Genomic DNA, 17,416 nt, shown 5'->3' with positions numbered 1-17,416 from the left:
AGTTATGCGCCAGGTTTTTGGCGTTGAACATGGGTTCTATTACCAACGTACCTAATATAGCCACGGCGGGAGCACACGGCAGCTAGCTGACCGCCTGACCGCACCAGCACAGGTCAGACACCCAGATGTCACGGCGCAGTTGGAACCAGTTATGCGCCAGGTTTTTGGCGTTGAATATGGGTTCTATTACTAACGCACCTAATATAGCCATGGCGGGAGCACACGGCCGTTAGCTGACCGCCCTGACCGCACAAGCTTAGGTCAGACATCCAGATGTCTCGGCGAAGTTGGAGCCAGTGATGAGCCTGGCTTTTGGCGCTGAAAATGGGCTCTATTACCAACGTACCTAATATAGCCACGGCGGGAGCACACGGCAGCTAGCTGACCGCCTGACCGCTCCAGCACAGGTCAGACACCCAGATGTCACGGCGCAGTTGGAACCAGTTATGCGTCAGGTTTTTGGTGTTGAACATGGGTTCTATTACCAACGTACCTAATATAGCCACGGCGGGAGCACACGGCAGCTAGCTGACCGCCTGACCGCACCAGCACAAGTCAGACACCCAGATGTCACGGCGCAGTTGGAACCAGTTATGCGCCAGGTTTTTGGCGTTGAACATGGGTTCTATTACTAACGCACCTAATATAGCCATGGCGGGAGCACACGGCCGTTAGCTGACCGCCCTGACCGCACAAGCTTAGGTCAGACATCCAGATGTCTCGGCGAAGTTGGAGCCAGTGATGAGCCTGGCTTTTGGCGCTGAAAATGGGTTCTATTACCAACGTACCTAATATAGCCACGGCGGGAGCACACGGCAGCTAGCTGACCGCCTGACCGCACCAGCACAGGTCAGACATCCAGATGTCTCGGCGAAGTTGGAGCCAGTTATGCGTCAGGTTTTTGGCGTTGAACATGGGTTCTATTACCAACGTACCTAATATAGCCATGGCGGGAGCACACTGCAGTTAGCTGACCGCCCTGACCGCACCAGCACAAATCAGACACCCAGATATCTCGGCGCAGTTGGAGCCAGTCATGGGCTAGGTTTTTCGCGCTGAAAATGGGCTCGGGCTCGCCAATACGGTAGATTTTCAGGTCGTTTTCTTCCCCTCCTGGGAATGAAAATATCATTGTTTTAAGGTGGATGTTCGCAGGTCAATTCCATAGTATTCCGTAATCCTATTTTGCTTAGTTATCGTTTTGACAAGTGGCTGAAACATTCCCGCTATTACTGGCACACGGGGTTCGGTAATGAACATTTTTAGGTAATTATATCCTTAATATTGTGTGTCCTTCATAAAATAGTACGTTTTTTCCATGACGCAACCATATCATATCAATAAGTTCAACGAAATAATTGCTTGCTGTTCAGTTTTAGTTACACAAGTTGCCGCTGGCGCTAGCTGCAACAGGCAAACCATGGGCAAACGTTGACAGATGATATGGTCGCGTTCATTGTAAACCAAATTTCTTAAATTTTTAAATAGTGATGTTTGTTTGTTTGTATTTGTTGTCTTCATGCGTTTTTGTTTATTTTCTGTAGTAGTAATTCTTTTTATTCTTGGATTTTTTCTTTGTATATACCTACTGTATGTGCTATCTGTCGTGGCATCACCGAATGGGCCCTACGATAGACCAGCTGGCTTCATAACTATAGCATTCTATTTCGTGATTCGCACTTAATGTTCTGTTCTTCTGATTTTGTTGCCTGTACATGTTTGTGACTGTCACGAATAAATGACTTTTATCTTTTATATAGTTTTTGCAGATTTTTTGAGTGTTTTGATAACTTTTTCTCGGTATATTTTGTCAGTCATACACTGAGAGAAAAAATATTGTTCGAATTAAAAACCTGATATCTAAAAGACGGGAATAGCAAACTCTATTAATTTAAAAAAAAAATCTAGGCGATCGTAAATGTTATAATTTCAAGAAAATTTTATTAATTTCATAGTATAGGAAATACAACACGGTTCTACTTAATCGTGAAATTAATATTCTTTACTCGGAATAACAGAGTTGTACAAATTCTATAAAACTTTCCTTGGGTTTATAAATGGTGTACTATCTCCAGTACGTAAAGATTACTAGATAATACAAATTGGATTTATTAAAGTCGGTGGCTACAAATGAGTATTAATAAATAAACGTCAATTCTTAATTTCAATTTTGTTATTTTTTCAATGCTTAGATTTGACACATTATATTTGCACGCTTGCTTGCAAGAGTTGCAATCAAAATACACATTGTACCTGAATAGTCCTAACACCTTATGTTACTGTATTTTTGCAAATAAATAAATGATTGATTGATTGATAAAACTGCATACTGAAGAGCTATTACTAAACTTGAACGTTGTCATGTCACTATGACTAAGTCTAATTTTAACTACGTTGAACATATAACAAAGAAACCTGTAAAATTGGGCCAGCGACATGTAAGTAACCATAATTGCAATTGACAGAAGCACTCGTACCTGATCCTGATCCAAGTAATCCAAGCGCGATTGGAGCGTGCCACGCAAATTTAGATCACGTAAGAAGTGATCGTTCCTTACGGGATCTATCACACACCACACATATTTAATATGTGTGGTGTGTATCGATAGCGTTTGGATCGCTTGGATCAGGCTCAGGTGCGGACGCATCTGTATATTGCAATTATGGTTACTTGAAATTAAATTGCAGCTTACTGAATCCCATGAATTATTCTATAGATTTGTAATTTCTAGTAAAAATATGACTGAAAGTAAGAGTGCTGCTTTATTGTTTCCAAGCAAACTATTGTGAATTTTAGTCATGGGATTAGTAAGACCAAGAAACAAAACACTAGATAAAACTTCTCGGCTTAATAAATTCCATGACTTTTTTTATAATTCCTAGTAACAGGTATAATAAAACCCATAAAAAAGTTACTAAAAATAAGAAAAACTATTCTTGTTTAATGTTAAAAGCAAGTATGTTACATTATTGAATTCAAATAAAAGTTTGCTTGTTTTTGGTAAACAGTATTGTTATTCCAAGGAGGACAATTGTTTGGTGTTAGTAAATACTATTAGTAAAACTGGTTTATAACCGTTAGTATAATCTCCTTGTCCTGGGATTCACTAAAATTTTACTAATGATTAATATTTTTTACTTGTTCCTACTAAAAAAATTTCTCCATGTAGTCGTCTAATTTGAGCAAAAAAAACTGTGAATATTTTGTCGTAATTCGTACTTACATTTTCGCATATTTTTAAAAATAATAGTACCTACAAATCGTAAATTAGATCCATGCCATTAAGTTTCTTAGAACTTACTTACCCCTCGGTGAAGGAAAACATCGTGAGGTAATATATATACTACGTCGGTGGTAAACAAGCATACATACCTGGTGGTAAGCAGTGTCCGTAGCCTATGGACGCCTGCAACCTAACAGCTAACCTTGTTAAGCTCTAGCAATCTTACTCACCGGCAGGAACACAACACTATGAGTAGGGTCTAGTGTTATTTGGCTGCGGTTTTCTGTAAGGTGGAGGTACTTCCCCAGTTGGGCTCTGCTCTAGATCTGGCATCCGCTGTGCTGTGCCCTATCACACAAAGCGAGATGACATTCACAATGCCCATACTTCTCTTTTGGACGTAGTTTAAGGACATACCCGGGAGACTGATCATAGTAGAGCAATAACAATAAGCATCTTGATAGGAAAAGTCAGATACCAGTGCCGAATAGGTTTCTGTGATGATATCAAGAGGATGACCACAACTTACCCGTGGCAAATAGCTGTTCTTCGGCGCACACCCTCATCCTGTCCAACTTGCCCCCCGTGTTGACCAGCACCTCCTCCTTCTTCTTCCATATCTAGATAGAAATAAATAACATCTATAAAATTAAATAAATCATAAGCATAGGAAAATTTTGGACAGAATTCCGAACCAACGAGTCTATACTCCAGGAACTCTGCATCAAGCACCTTCCCCACCTTTTCCTCCTCCACATTTATTAGCACAAAAAGTTACAAAATTTAGATTAATATTTAATTGTACTTACATAGAAGATAAGGTCTTCACTCAGCTTGATGTCCCGAAGTTAGTCTTACGACACACTACGGGACGCTGGTTTTCAGTGAAGCCTGGTTAAACTAAAACTAATTATAAAACTAGAACTAAACCTAGAACTAGAACTAAAAAAAAACTAGATGCTACCAATATCCAAGAAAATATACTTAACACAATAACAAATATGTTTAAACTTTTTGAATAAACGTCTTTATTATTATTATTATTATTATTAAATATACTATAAACACACAATAACTTTTCTCATCCTCACCTTCTTTGGCCATGTATGCCGCCAGGGGGATGCGGCTATTGAGCGACGTGAGGTCCAGGGGAGAGTGGACGGTACCAGGCCACGAACAAACCACCAATGAAATGGACGGATCAGGTCAAAGCTGCAGTGGATGGGTTGACACATAAATGTGCCAGGAAGGCAGCCAACAGAGAAGGATAGCGGCGTGTTGTGAAGCACTTCTCCATCCGATGATGACCGATATTATATCAAACATCTGCATTAATCGAATAGTAACTCTTTTTTAGGGTTCCGTAGTCAACTAGGAACCCTTATAGTTTCGCCATGTCCGTCTGTCTGTCTGTCCGAGGCTTTGCTCCGTGGTCGTTAGTGCTAGAATGCTGAAATTTGGCATGGATATATAAATCAATAAAGCCGACGAAGTCCTACAATAAAATCTAAAAATTTAATTTTTTTTAGTGTACCTCCCCTACACGTAAAGTGGGGGTGAATTTTTTTTTTCGCTTCAACCCTAGAGTGTGGGGTATCGTTGGAAAGGTCTTTCAAAACTAATAGGGGTTTTCAAGAAACATCTTTTGATAAAGTGAATATATTCGGAGATAATCGCTCCGGAAGAAAAAAAAATGTGTCCCCCCCCCCCCCCTCTAACTTTTAAACCATAGGTCCAAAAAATATGAAAAAAATCGTGGAAGTAGAGCTTAAGAAAGACATTAAATGAAAACTATAGCGGACATGATCAGTTTAGCTGTTTTTGAGTTATCGCAAAAAGTTTTCCCTTCATAGTAAAAAGACTTTAATTAGGTACTGATTATGCAAATTTGCCTATTTGTTTAACTCGCGTGAAAGGTACCGTCTCATCCCTTGGTTAACAATTTACTATACTTTAAGCTCCAGTTTAGCTTATTGTGACGGAAGAGTAACTACGGAACCTTACACTGAGCGTGACCCGACATGCTCTTGGCCGGTTTTATTTTTATTATAAGTCGTTTCTGTATTTTTAATTTGAATTAATATCTTTTGTTATTGTTTTTAATTTCTTTATGTAATTTGTTGATATTATTAATTTATGTGATCAGAGTCAGTGTTTTCTAAAGAACAGCTGATTTTTTTCGCGATTTCGTGGTTGGCTTCATAGTAAAAGTCGTTTTTTTTTAAATTTAATCTGTTTATTTCATACCAAAATAAACATGCATTTTTCTAGCTTAACTACTAATCTTAAATTAAAAAGATTTTTTGAGTTAAGGAGTCTAGGTGTGTAGAATTAATTATACAGCACCACTTCATCTTTATATAGATTTGCATTATTTTTGCATTTTAAGCATGTGTTTCTTTAACATAGATCTAACTTGCCCACATGTTCGACCTTCTAATGAGCTTACTAATTCATATGGAAATTACTAATTCATATGGAGTTCAGTATGACCTACATATTTCAGACCACCTACACCTTTCAGAGTTTGGTCAGTGATAGTAAGACTTGCGATACAGCGAAGAAATTATCCCAGCATTTATGGCACCATGCCGCAGGGGGATAGTTTTTTGTATTTTATTTAAGATTTATTTTATTTATTTTTAGATCTAGGTGTTATGTTTTATAGTTTAGTTATTAATAAAAACTGTGTGATGTTTTAACTTTATTTTTTTTTTAATTAAATAAAAATTAAAATTAAATCTTACAATAATTAATATCATATCATATCATTTTATTTTCATAATAGGATTTTACAATCACTTTATGACGTCAAATAGTAACATTTACTAAAAAAATAAGTTATCTATTTACAAATAATAAATCAAAATCTAAGCTCAATAAAGCTAAATGCGAGAGTATGTATGTCAGTGTTTTACCTCTTACCGCTTAAACCGCTGTACCGATTTAGATGAAATTTGGTGTAGCGATAGTTTGAGTCCCGGGGAAGGACATAAGGTAGTTTCTATCTCAAAAAAAAACCTTTACGGGAGTGAAAAGTGGGGTGAAAGTTTGTATGGGGAATTAATAACTGCTGAACCGATTTAGATGAAATTTAGTATGGAGATCGTTTTAGTTATGGGGAAGACTAACAAATACCTTAACACTCGCTAATCAATCGTCGGCACCGCCCGACGCCAACAATACGACCAGTTCCATGGTCGGCAGTGTAGGTGCGGTGGAGAGTTCCATCTGAATCATGAACTTGTTGTTACCTTGACGACGCCAGTACTGAGCGCGCTGACCAATCATCGGCACCGCCCGACGCCGACGACGTGACCAGTCCCATGGTCGGCTGTGTAGGTGCGGTGGAGGGTTCCATCTGAACTATAAACTTGTTGTTACCTTGACAACACCGGTACTGAGCGCGCTGACCAGTCGTCGGCACCGCCCGACGCCAACAACGTGACCAGCCCCATGGTCGGCTGTGTAGGTGCGGTGGAGAGTTCCGTCTGAACTATAAACTTGGATCTGAAAAAAAGGGCTTATAGTTAACTACAGTTATTTGATTTATAGCACTTAAATCCCTACTTCTCTACACGAAAAATATGGATCAGTGACTTAATCCCGTCACAGACGATAATATACCAAAAGAAATCTTATAGCAAGGCTTCTTACAATATATTTAACGTACCATTTGACAGAGTCCACACACGAAGCTATAATATATAATTTGGTATCTTGAGATATCTTATAGCTAGGCATCTTAAGATACCTTGCGATATATAGTTCGGTATATTACAATATATTTTGCTATATTTCGTCCCTCTCACAATATCCTGAATAGTCCTGTCTTTGTTTGTAATATTAGCTTTTCTTTAGTAGTGCACAATAAAGAATTTTATTATTATTATTATTATTATTGTTATCTCGTTTTATATTTTCTCGGCTTTTACCGGAGTACTGCTATGCACGGGCCAAGGCCAAGTGCATCTCAGGTAAGTATAATATCTATTACCTCGTCATAAGGTACTTCAGGAGGAGCGTTCCTGTCCGTCATGTGGGTCTCGAAGTTTGCGGTAAGTGGTTCAGTAGTTAGCGCTATGGGAAGATTTAAGGTTGAATGGGTAGTTGATAGAGATGTTGGTCTGGTTGCAGCAACAGGAGTTTCTTGGTCAGTTTGTAAGAATTTTCTTACAATGCGGCATGTATTGAGGATGACGGCTTTCTGAACGAGATGAAATGTTTTGGGCGGTAATTTTAAGGTCCTCAGAGATTGGTGTAGCTGTTTGGGTATTACGCCTGTAGTAGATAAAACAATCGGTACTATTATCACTTTTTGCAGATGCCATATCCGAATTATTTCATCTTTCAGTTCAATGTATTTGCTAAGTTTTTCGGCTATGGTACTTTGTAAGTTATGTGTATTAGGAACGGCTATGTCTATGAGGTATCCAGTTTTGCAAGTTTTGTCTATTAGTGTGATGTCAGGTCTGTTATGATGGGTGGTTCGGTCAGTAAGGATGGTTCGGTCATAATACAGTTTGGCTGTTTATTATTATTTGTATGTCTCTTACAAATTCTCGGGACCATGGGGTCCCGGGCATTTTGAAGGCGTGCGTGGGGCCGCAGCCAACACGTAGAGACCCCTTGTACTAAGACAATTTACTCTAAAAGTAATGTGACACCAACCGACGATTATCCCTGTTCACACTATAGCAGTGCACCCAAGGACAAGCCCCGGTTAGTGTAGGACTATTGTAAGAAAAAGGTACAAAAAGAAACCGGGCTATTGGGTTGAGTTGCTAGTGGACTGGTAACCGAGACTGTGGAGGTGACTATGGCACCTGCCCTGATCATATGTTAAAAAACACGAAAAAATTATTATTAATATCAGTGCTACACAGGTAAAAAAAGATATCTTAATTCAAAACGCAAAACTCTCTTGCGCACGGTTGCTTAAATAAAATAATAAATTGCTTAGTCCAATAAATATGTCTCGAGTTAAAAACAAAATAATAATAATAATAACTGGAAAAGTCCTGGACCGGATGGATTGCACAACTTCTGGCTAAAATGGTTTCGGTGCTCGCACTCACGGTTGGCAACGCAGTTCCAACAAGCCCTCGAGCTTGGTTCCCTCCCTCCTTCCCTAACAACTGGAGTAACCTTCCTGCTCTACAAGTCCGGTAGTACCACGGAAGCGAAGAACTACAGACCCATCACGTGCTTGCCTACACTTTACAAGCTCCTTACATCCATTTTGAGAGCAAAAATTAACGCGCATATTGTCGCTAATAACATTTTGGCCACTGCTCAAAATGGATGTAGGGTTGGGTCCCGTGGTACTAAAGAGCTCCTCCTCATAGACATGACCATTTGCCAACAAATCCGGCGGAACAAGAGGGCCCTCTCAGCCGCTTCGATTGACTACAAGAAGGCCTATGATTCGGTGCCTCACTCATGGCTGGGGAGGGTCTTAGAGCTGTATACAGTTGATACAGCTTTAAGAGCCTTCCTAAGCGCGTGTATGAGGCAGTGGACCACAGTCCTTCGTCAACCAGGAGGCGGGGATGACCACCCTGGCCCGCAGGATTTTATAAGGATTGAGCGAGGAATATTCCAGGGTGATAGTCTGAGTCCCCTGTGGTTCTGCCTAGCTCTGAATCCCCTCAGCACCCTGCTGAAAGATTCGGGACTAGGTTGCCGGCTTCGGAGAGAGGGTGAAGTCGTTTCTCACCTTCTGTACATGGATGACCTCAAATTGTTTGCACCAAATAGCCAAGACTTGTTGGAGCTACTGAAAACCACCGAAGTCTTCAGTAGTGCCATCAACATGGAGTTTGGTGTCGATAAATGTGCAGTTATGCATGTACAGCGGGGGAAGGTTGTAAATTCAACAAATTTACAACTTTCTGAGGCAATGGCTTTCAGATCTATCTCTGAATCAGAAACCTACAAATACCTTGGTATGTCACAGTCGTTGGGTGTTGAGGATGAGGGTATTAGACAGTCGGTGAAGGAACGCTTTTTCAGTCGGCTCACAAAAGTCCTTAACAGTCTTTTGTCAGGAGGCAACAAAGTGCGCGCCTTCAACGCCTGGGTAATGCCCCTGCTCACATACTCCTTTGGCATACTAAGGTGGACTCAGACCGAGCTGGACGCCCTGGATCGGAGGGTCCGACTACTACTAACCACACACCGTATGCTACACTCACGCTCGTCAGTTATGAGATTGTACATCCCACGGAAGTGTGGAGGTCGAGGCTTCCTAAACGCCAAAGATCTCCACAACCGCGAGGTGTGCAATCTCAGGAATTATTTCCTTAACAACGAGTGTGGGATGCATCGTGATGTGGTGGCAGTAGACAGGAACCTCACGCCGCTCTCCTTAGCAAACGAGAACTGACGCAAACCTGTGGTACTAAGTACTGCGGATCGCAAGGCGGCATGGGAGAGTAAGGTGCTACACGGGCGGTTCTACAAGGCCCTCACGGGACCCGACGTGGACCTGCTCGCGTCGGTGAACTGGTTACGATTCGGGGACCTCTTCGGAGAAACCGAGGGTTTTGCCTGTGCAATTGCGGACGAAGTGATGATGACGAACAACTATCGGAAATATATCCTGAAGGACGGTACGGTCGACATTTGTCGGGCATGCCGCCGTCCCGGAGAGTCACTCAGGCATATAATTTCCGGTTGTTCTCATCTTGCTAACGGCGAGTACTTGCACAGACATAATCTCGTAGCCAGGATTATTCACCAGCAACTTGCTCTTCTATACGGCCTTGTGGACCGCGAAGTACCGTACTACAAGTACTCACCTGCGCCAGTTCTCGAAAATGGTCGAGCCACGCTCTATTGGGATCGATCTATTATCACTGACAGGACTATTGTAGCCAATAAGCCTGACATCGTGATAATAGATCGATCGCAACGCCGGGCCGTGCTCGTCGACATCACCATCCCCCATGATGAGAATCTCGTGAAAGCCGAGAAGGACAAGTCCAGTAAGTACCTAGACTTGGCTCACGAGATAACCGCCATGTGGGATGTTGATTCGACGATCATTGTCCCGATAGTCGTTTCAGCGAATGGTCTCATAGCGAAGAGTCTCGACCAACACCTTGAGAGATTCTCGCTAGGTGGTTGGATCAAGGGTCAGATGCAGAAGGCGGTGATCTTGGACACGGCGCGGATAGTCCGCCGGTTCCTCTCTCGGCGGCCCTGACCACCGGCAGCTTGGGCCCTGCCCCGCTGCTGGCGGCACCCTAGGTTAGGTTTTTTATAATGTGTTTATATGTATTTTGTATTATTTTTGTATGATTTGTTGTATTTTACTTTTATATTCATATTATAAAAAGCCTAATCTAAGACACAAGATAAATAAAGAGATGATAATAATAAAGGCGTAGGGATGTGACGACCCCATCGCCCGCTGGTTTTACCAGTGCAATCAGTCAACGCAGGGCAGCTTGTGGCGAACTGTTGGGGAGTAGTGACCTCACGTACCCGAGTGCTCCTGGGGAGTTCTGTTAGCCGCAAGGAGGGTGGATGGGACAGGATTCTCTGCCTCCGGCTTGCCTTAGCCGGCCGGCCAGAGAGGAGTCGTTAGAGCTATAAGCTCCAGGGGTGGAAGTGAAAAATTAGCGAGACGCGAGTTGGCACAGTGGCCGCTCGCAGCCACTGGGTAGAAAGCGGCGTACACCTCTCGACACCCCTGAGCCGCCCACACCGGTGTTGCCCTTGAGCCATCCTAGATGTCGCTTTTTGTGGGGGCCCATCTTGTGGGGGCGAGTCACCGTCTGCCGGAAATAAAATTGAATACCGTTTTATTAGGCAGGCGTCCGGTTTTTTATCCCATAGCCCAGTATTTAGTCCATCGCTTTCACCGAATAGCCCAGTTCATTTTAGATTCCATCAACCCTGAAATAGTCCTTACACCCTGGTGGGTGCTGCCTCTGCGTGCGTCCCATGACACGGGCAAGGGCAACATCCGCTAGGTGTACCCCTTACATTTCATTAAAGTGTCAAAAGGGCCTCTACGTGTTGGCTTCGGCTCCGCGCACGCCTCCCAAAGATCCGGAACACCATTGTTCCGTGATGGGAAAGACATACAATAATAATATTTAATTTTTTAAAGGAGAATAAAAAATATTTAGTTTTATCTTTACACATTTTAAAAGCGAATGGCAGTGATTTGAATGAATTGATGAAAAAAACGTCTTAGCAAGAGATATAGCACGCACTTAAAAAACGGTTTTATCTTGAGTAACTCTTCCTCAAACCAAAAATATTACCCAATTCCAAAGAAGCACCAAAATTTTCCTTTGAGACTTTTAAGTTTTTAGGCAAGAGCGATTAATTCTTGGTTTGATATTTTCAATACAAAGTCAAGAGCTAAAGCTATTTAAAAAAACCGGCCAAGAGCATGTCGGGCCACGCTCAGTGTAGGGTACCGTAGTTACTCTTCCGTCACAATAAGCTAAACTGGAGCTTAAAGTATAGTAAATTGTTAACCAAAGGATGAAACTGTACCTTTCACGCGAGTTAAACAAATAGGCAAATTTGCATAATCAGTACCTAATTAAAGTAAGTCTTTTTACTATGAAGGGAAAACTTTTTGCGATAACTCAAAAACAGCTAAACTGATCATGTCCGCTATAGTTTTCATTTAATGTCTTTGTTAAGCTCTACTTCCACGATTTTTTCCATATTTTTTGGTTCAAAAGTTAGAGGGGGGGGGGGGGGGGGGGCACTTTTTTTTTTCTTTCGGAGCGATTATCTCCGAATATATTAACTTTATCAAAAAATGTTTGTTTAAGACCCCTATTAGTTTTGAAAGACCTTTACCAACGATACCCCACACTGTAGGGTTAAAGCAAAAAAAAAAACCATCCAAGCATCCTGTATGTAGCTTGACGTCATACGCCTGTCATCGACATGAAATTTACGCTCCCTGAGTCAAGTACCCGGGTCCAATGGCGATGGCGTCCGGGTGCGATGAGAAGGGCTCACATTTGCCTGCTGTTAGTGGTAGACATATGTCAGATATTATGTTCCGCATGTATTTATCAACCCTGAATAATATATTTTTAAAACAATACTTAATAATCTTTGAGCTTAATATAGTCAAAATTTAAAAGCGAAATGTATACTTCTTATTTGTCCATCCTGTATTTATTGACCGTGTACCCAGTGTTGGTAGGAACTCGAGTATTTTAAGTCTAAATTAAAGAATTCTACTTGTTTTAACAAGACTCAGAGGTTAAAAAACTTCTGAGTCTTATAAGTCCCGAGTTGAGTCCCTTATTGAGTCTTTTTTTAAGCGCAACAAAAGAACTCGAGTCTCCGAATAAAGACTCAGTCAACAATTTTATATGTTTTACCTAAAGAACAGTAAAGGAAATAGGCGTTGTTGCATGATTTAAAGACAAGGCATTTCGAAGTTATTTGTAAAAAAATTACAAGTTCTCTGAAAAGGACTCAAGTCTCCAGAAAAGACTCATTCCATTCATTTCATTTATTAATTGTATAGTCATGTACATACATTATTAAGGTGTTGCAATACAATTCAGTAAGTCAGTCCATGACGCCCTGTGAGGACATACAATAACAATATACTAATACCTCACAAATCTAAGCTAATCATTATAAAATAAAATTATTCGTCACGATCATCGTCCGAATTTACAAATACCTAATAAATTGAAAAGAACTCGAGTTTCGTTTTAATTATAAGAGTCTGAGAAACTGAGTCGAGTCTTAAATCAGAGGACTCAAAGGACTCAAGTCTTAACCAACACCATTCCAGGAGTGGGCAGTCAACGTGAAAGAAAGAATGGCTGGAAAGTGCAGGGGTCAAAATGTCCATACGGACCAGCTGTCTATGTGGCAAAAAGTCTCGGCCTCTCTCTTCGACATAGGACCACCAGGTTGCTGGTCTTCTGCCTCTTCCTTTGGGGTTGTTTGGGATGTTCATAGCCTTCCTCACTGTAGTTTTCGTCCCTTCGCATAACGTAACAATACCACCTCATTCTACTCTCTGAGTTTTTCGGTAATAGGCCTTACCTTGAACGAGCCGCGTACGTATTCAGGTTCCGCCGCGTACATAATAGGGTACATATAGAGAATACTACCTGTTGATTCTTCTTCCCCAGCAGTATTTCCGTCTGCTCCGCATTCCCCCACTCCATGCAGGTGATGCCCTCATCTTTCTGCAGGGACTTGATGTCCACCAGGTTCTCTATGCATTTCTTATTGTTCTTTGAAGCGTCCGTGTGGTATTTCACATCTGTAAATATTTGGAGATGTATCATTTTTTTTTAAGTTTTTTTTTTTGCCCTTAAGAACTGTACCACTACCACCACTATGTTTTTAGGGTTCCGTACTTCAAGGATAAAACAGAAACCCTTATAGGATCACTTTGCTGTCCATTAGTCTGTCCGTCAGTTTGTCTGTCAAATATCAAATATCAAACATTTATTCAGCAAATAGGCCACAAGGGCACTTTGACATGTCCATTTTTACAAACAATAAATATTACAAAAAACAATTACAAATATGGAATCGATGAAATAATAAATACTTTATTAGAGATGTATACTGTCTCTAAATGTCAAATTGCACTAAAAAAAACCCAACAAATACTAAAATTCTTTAGAGATTTTTCAAGACCCTTTATATTTGGGAACGCGTGGAGAGGTATCGAGTAGAAATTAAAAGCATATACTCAAGTCTACAGACCCTTGACGTTGTAAAATAATCAAACTTTTAAGTTTACGTAAAAAAAGGATACGTTTATGCCGCAAAATACGCATATTTCGATACTCTCAAGGGAGTCAAAATATAGGGTACTTCCCGTTGACATAGAACTATAAAATTTGGCAAGTAATATCGCCTTGCACTACAAGTACAGCAAAAATTTCTAGTTATATTTACAGCTTTTGTTATTCTGAATACCAATAAAATAAAAATAAATAAATAAGTTAAATTTGTACGGAACCCTCGGTGAAGCAAGTCAGACTTGCACTTGCCCTTTTTCCTTTATATAAAGCCTCCTATTGTATGTAAACATAATGTAATCCTTACTAATATTATAAATTGGAAAGTAACTCTCTATGTCTACCGGTTATCTCTTCACACTTTAACTGCTGAACCAATTTCAAGGAAATTTCATTTGGAACTATTTTGTGCCCCGGTGAACATATATATAATAATATTTTATAATTCAGCATATATACGTTCCACTGCTGGACATATATAGGCTGCACGAGAGGGCTTGGGCTATTATAGTCCCCACACCAGCCCAATGCGGATTGAGGACTTTGCCTACACTTTTGAATTTCTTTGCAGATGTAGATAGATAGATAGATTGAATACTCTTTATTGGCACACCTCAGTAAAAAGATACAGGAAAAGAAACAATTCATTAAATGAAGAGGCAGACAACAGGCTGCCTTATCACTAAAGAGCGATCTCTTCCAGATATACTTTGGGTAGCGGAAACAGATAAATTAATCGAAAAAGTAGGTGTTGCTAAAAATGTTATGAAGCCTACATTCACAGATTTTACATGTATGCAGGTTTCCTTACAATGTTTTCCTTCACGGAAAAGCTAATGGTAAATATCAAATAATATTTCAGTACCTGGGCGACCGAGCTTTGCTCTGCTCGGTTATAACTATTTATTCTAATATGGTGGTGTATAGGTGATAATCTTAACTAAATTTTTTACTAAATTAAACTTGTCTAAAACTATAAAAATTATATATAAACTTGAACATATAAAAAAAAAATGTTAGTTTCCAACCGTCCACGTCTTATCCCGCTGGACCAGACGGACAGTGGCCGGCAACACGAAATTAGCGACCATATTCTGCGTCGAAAGAAAAACGCATGAAAACTCGAAAACACGCGTTTTCCCAAACATAAGACTAATCTAGATCGATTGTATACCCCCAAAAACCCCCATATACCAAATTTCAGCGAAATCGTTAGAGCCATTTCCGAGATCACAGACATATTATTTATTTATTATTATTTTTGCACCACCCGTTACCTTGATTACGTTCGCCATTTCTCTATCTGAAGGTTGTCTGGAAGAGATCGCTGTTTAGCGATAAGTCCGCCTGTTGTTACCTACATATTTATACATTACATACTTTGTACCATTTTTTTTGTAGTGTGCAATAAAGCATTTTATTATTATTATTATACATATATACAAGAATTGCTTGTTTAAAGGTATAAGATACATAAGTTCTGAAAAACTCATTGGTACAAAGGATACAGGATAGCTTTGACCAATCATCTGCATTCTCAAATTGCGGGCAGAAGCTAGTGCTTGTATTTATTTTAGCAATAGGGAGTATTACTGCAATGTTCTGCTGCCAGAATACAGCACTAGCATGTATCTTAATAGAGTAACTTATACATACTGTGCCTTAAACTGTATTTTAACAAGTTTTCATAGATAATAAAATGTGACATTGATGCATCAAGGCGGTTTGGTTACATAGGGCACGAAAACCGAAATTTAGCTATATGCCTCTTTATAGCTCAAATATGCTAGAGTGATAGAGAGGTTAGATAACGAAATTTCAATTTACTTGTTTCGCAGTAGACCCTCAGATTGTGATGGACTGTGGTAGTGGCGCACCCTATGCAGAGTTTCATGTGATATTCACTAGTGCCTATTAAAATGCTACATTTTTTCAATCACACACAATCTTTTGACATCCAGTCTGGCCTAGTGGGTAGACCCTACCTATGAAGTTAATGGCCCCAGGTTTAAATCCCAGTAAGGGCATTTGTGTGATGAGCTGATGAGCAAGGATATTTGTTCCTGAGTCATGGGTGTTTTCTATGTATATAAGTGAATATTTATCTATTTGAGTATGAATATCGTCGCCTAGTACCCATAGTACAAGCTTTAGGGGCTAGGTCAATTTGTGTATGATTGTCTGCAAATATTCATTTATTTATTTATATTTAATCTTACACTTTGGAAAATATTGATAGCCATATATGATTAGTTTCATAATAATCAACATAGAAACGTTGTTTACCGGGCCTACAGATCACACGAAATGCAGAATTAAGTTATATATTTACCCTGCAATAGAACGTGTCTACACCCTTTTAATTACTTATGTAGCCAACGACACTAATTTTAGATTATTATTTTTTGGTTGAACGTAGTTAATTCTGTTTAAATTACTAAATATTCAGCATTTATCTGCAGATAGTTGTAAATTGCAATATCGCGCTACTTACGTTTAAATGAACCTATTTTAGTGGCGACAAATATGTCTATTTCGGTATCTTCTTGTTTTATTTGCATTTTGTCTTATTTAACACCTACGTTCATAGAATATAATTTAATTCACTAATACAACATGCATTACCAACACGTGAATGTCGTGCATGTGAGTTGTGAGAGGTTGTGAGTTGCGAGTTTGTTTTGAAAATGCCAAATTTGACTTTGACATATTGACTTTTTCAATTTTTTTTTTATATTTATTACGAGCATTCAAGCATTGGCAAATTTACTTTTTCAATGGCACTTCCATAGATAAAATATGCCTAAAGATGGAGTCCAAACCAGCTTTCACCATAGCCTCACACAACAGTTATATTGTTTGTCTATGCACAACAGCCACATTTTTATATACGATTCACGAGGAGTAACCAAATACTGTGGCTTTGTCGATAAACTCTCGGCATTTTTTACAATTTAACTTTACTTAATTTTTTAAGGAATTAAACTACTTAAAAAGAACAGATAACCATTATAGCACAGCTTTATATATTCCTATATGTGCCATGTGTTTCTATAATTTAAATGTAATAACTATGTACCATGGTTCGCAATAAACGATTTCTGATTTTTGATTTCTGATTTCTATATATTAAGTGAATTGTAAATTCTTATGAGAATAAATGATCTTAAACCTGATTTCGTCAACTTGAAAATGCAATGTGCTATCCCTTTCATGTAAACGAATAGTGATGTGACGATGATGGTTTCATCAGTTGCGGGAAGTTCGTGCTTTCGTTCGTACCGTATTGTGCCATTTCAAAAATATAACAGAAAACTGTGAGTCTTTTTTATTTTGACTTGATAACGTCTTATAAATTGATGAACACCGGTAGCGTGCACGAAAAAGTGTCACGTTGTGAAGTGGACAGATCTCCATGGTAACTCCTTC

At 39.6% G+C, this 17,416-nt stretch overlaps 1 protein-coding gene across 3 annotated transcripts in view; it reads right to left on the bottom strand.

Annotated features, from left to right (window-relative positions):
- LOC133531715 (WD repeat-containing protein 74) overlaps nt 1-17,408 on the bottom strand; it is a 33,400-nt gene extending 15,992 nt beyond the window's left edge. Inside the window, exons 1-5 of one of the 3 annotated variants that reach the window (XM_061870092.1) lie at nt 17,160-17,408; nt 13,343-13,497; nt 6,609-6,734; nt 3,754-3,844; nt 936-1,113 (exon numbers count right to left, since the gene is read on the bottom strand). In XM_061870092.1, coding sequence (XP_061726076.1) covers nt 936-1,113; nt 3,754-3,844; nt 6,609-6,734; nt 13,343-13,497; nt 17,160-17,202 — 593 coding nt within the window. In that variant the 5' untranslated portion in view covers nt 17,203-17,408. Of the gene's footprint in view, nt 1-935; nt 1,114-3,753; nt 3,845-6,608; nt 6,735-13,342; nt 13,498-15,814; nt 16,365-16,481; nt 16,762-17,159 lie in introns of those variants that run through there. The other 2 variants (XM_061870090.1, XM_061870091.1) reach the window with 2 other exon arrangements.
- Nucleotides 17,409-17,416: the final 8 nt, after the last annotated feature.

The sequence above is a fragment of the Cydia pomonella genome, chromosome 25 (assembly GCF_033807575.1).
Source record: "Cydia pomonella isolate Wapato2018A chromosome 25, ilCydPomo1, whole genome shotgun sequence".
Lineage (NCBI taxonomy): Eukaryota > Metazoa > Arthropoda > Insecta > Lepidoptera > Tortricidae > Cydia > Cydia pomonella.
This window is presented reverse-complemented; position numbering and strand designations above follow the sequence as displayed.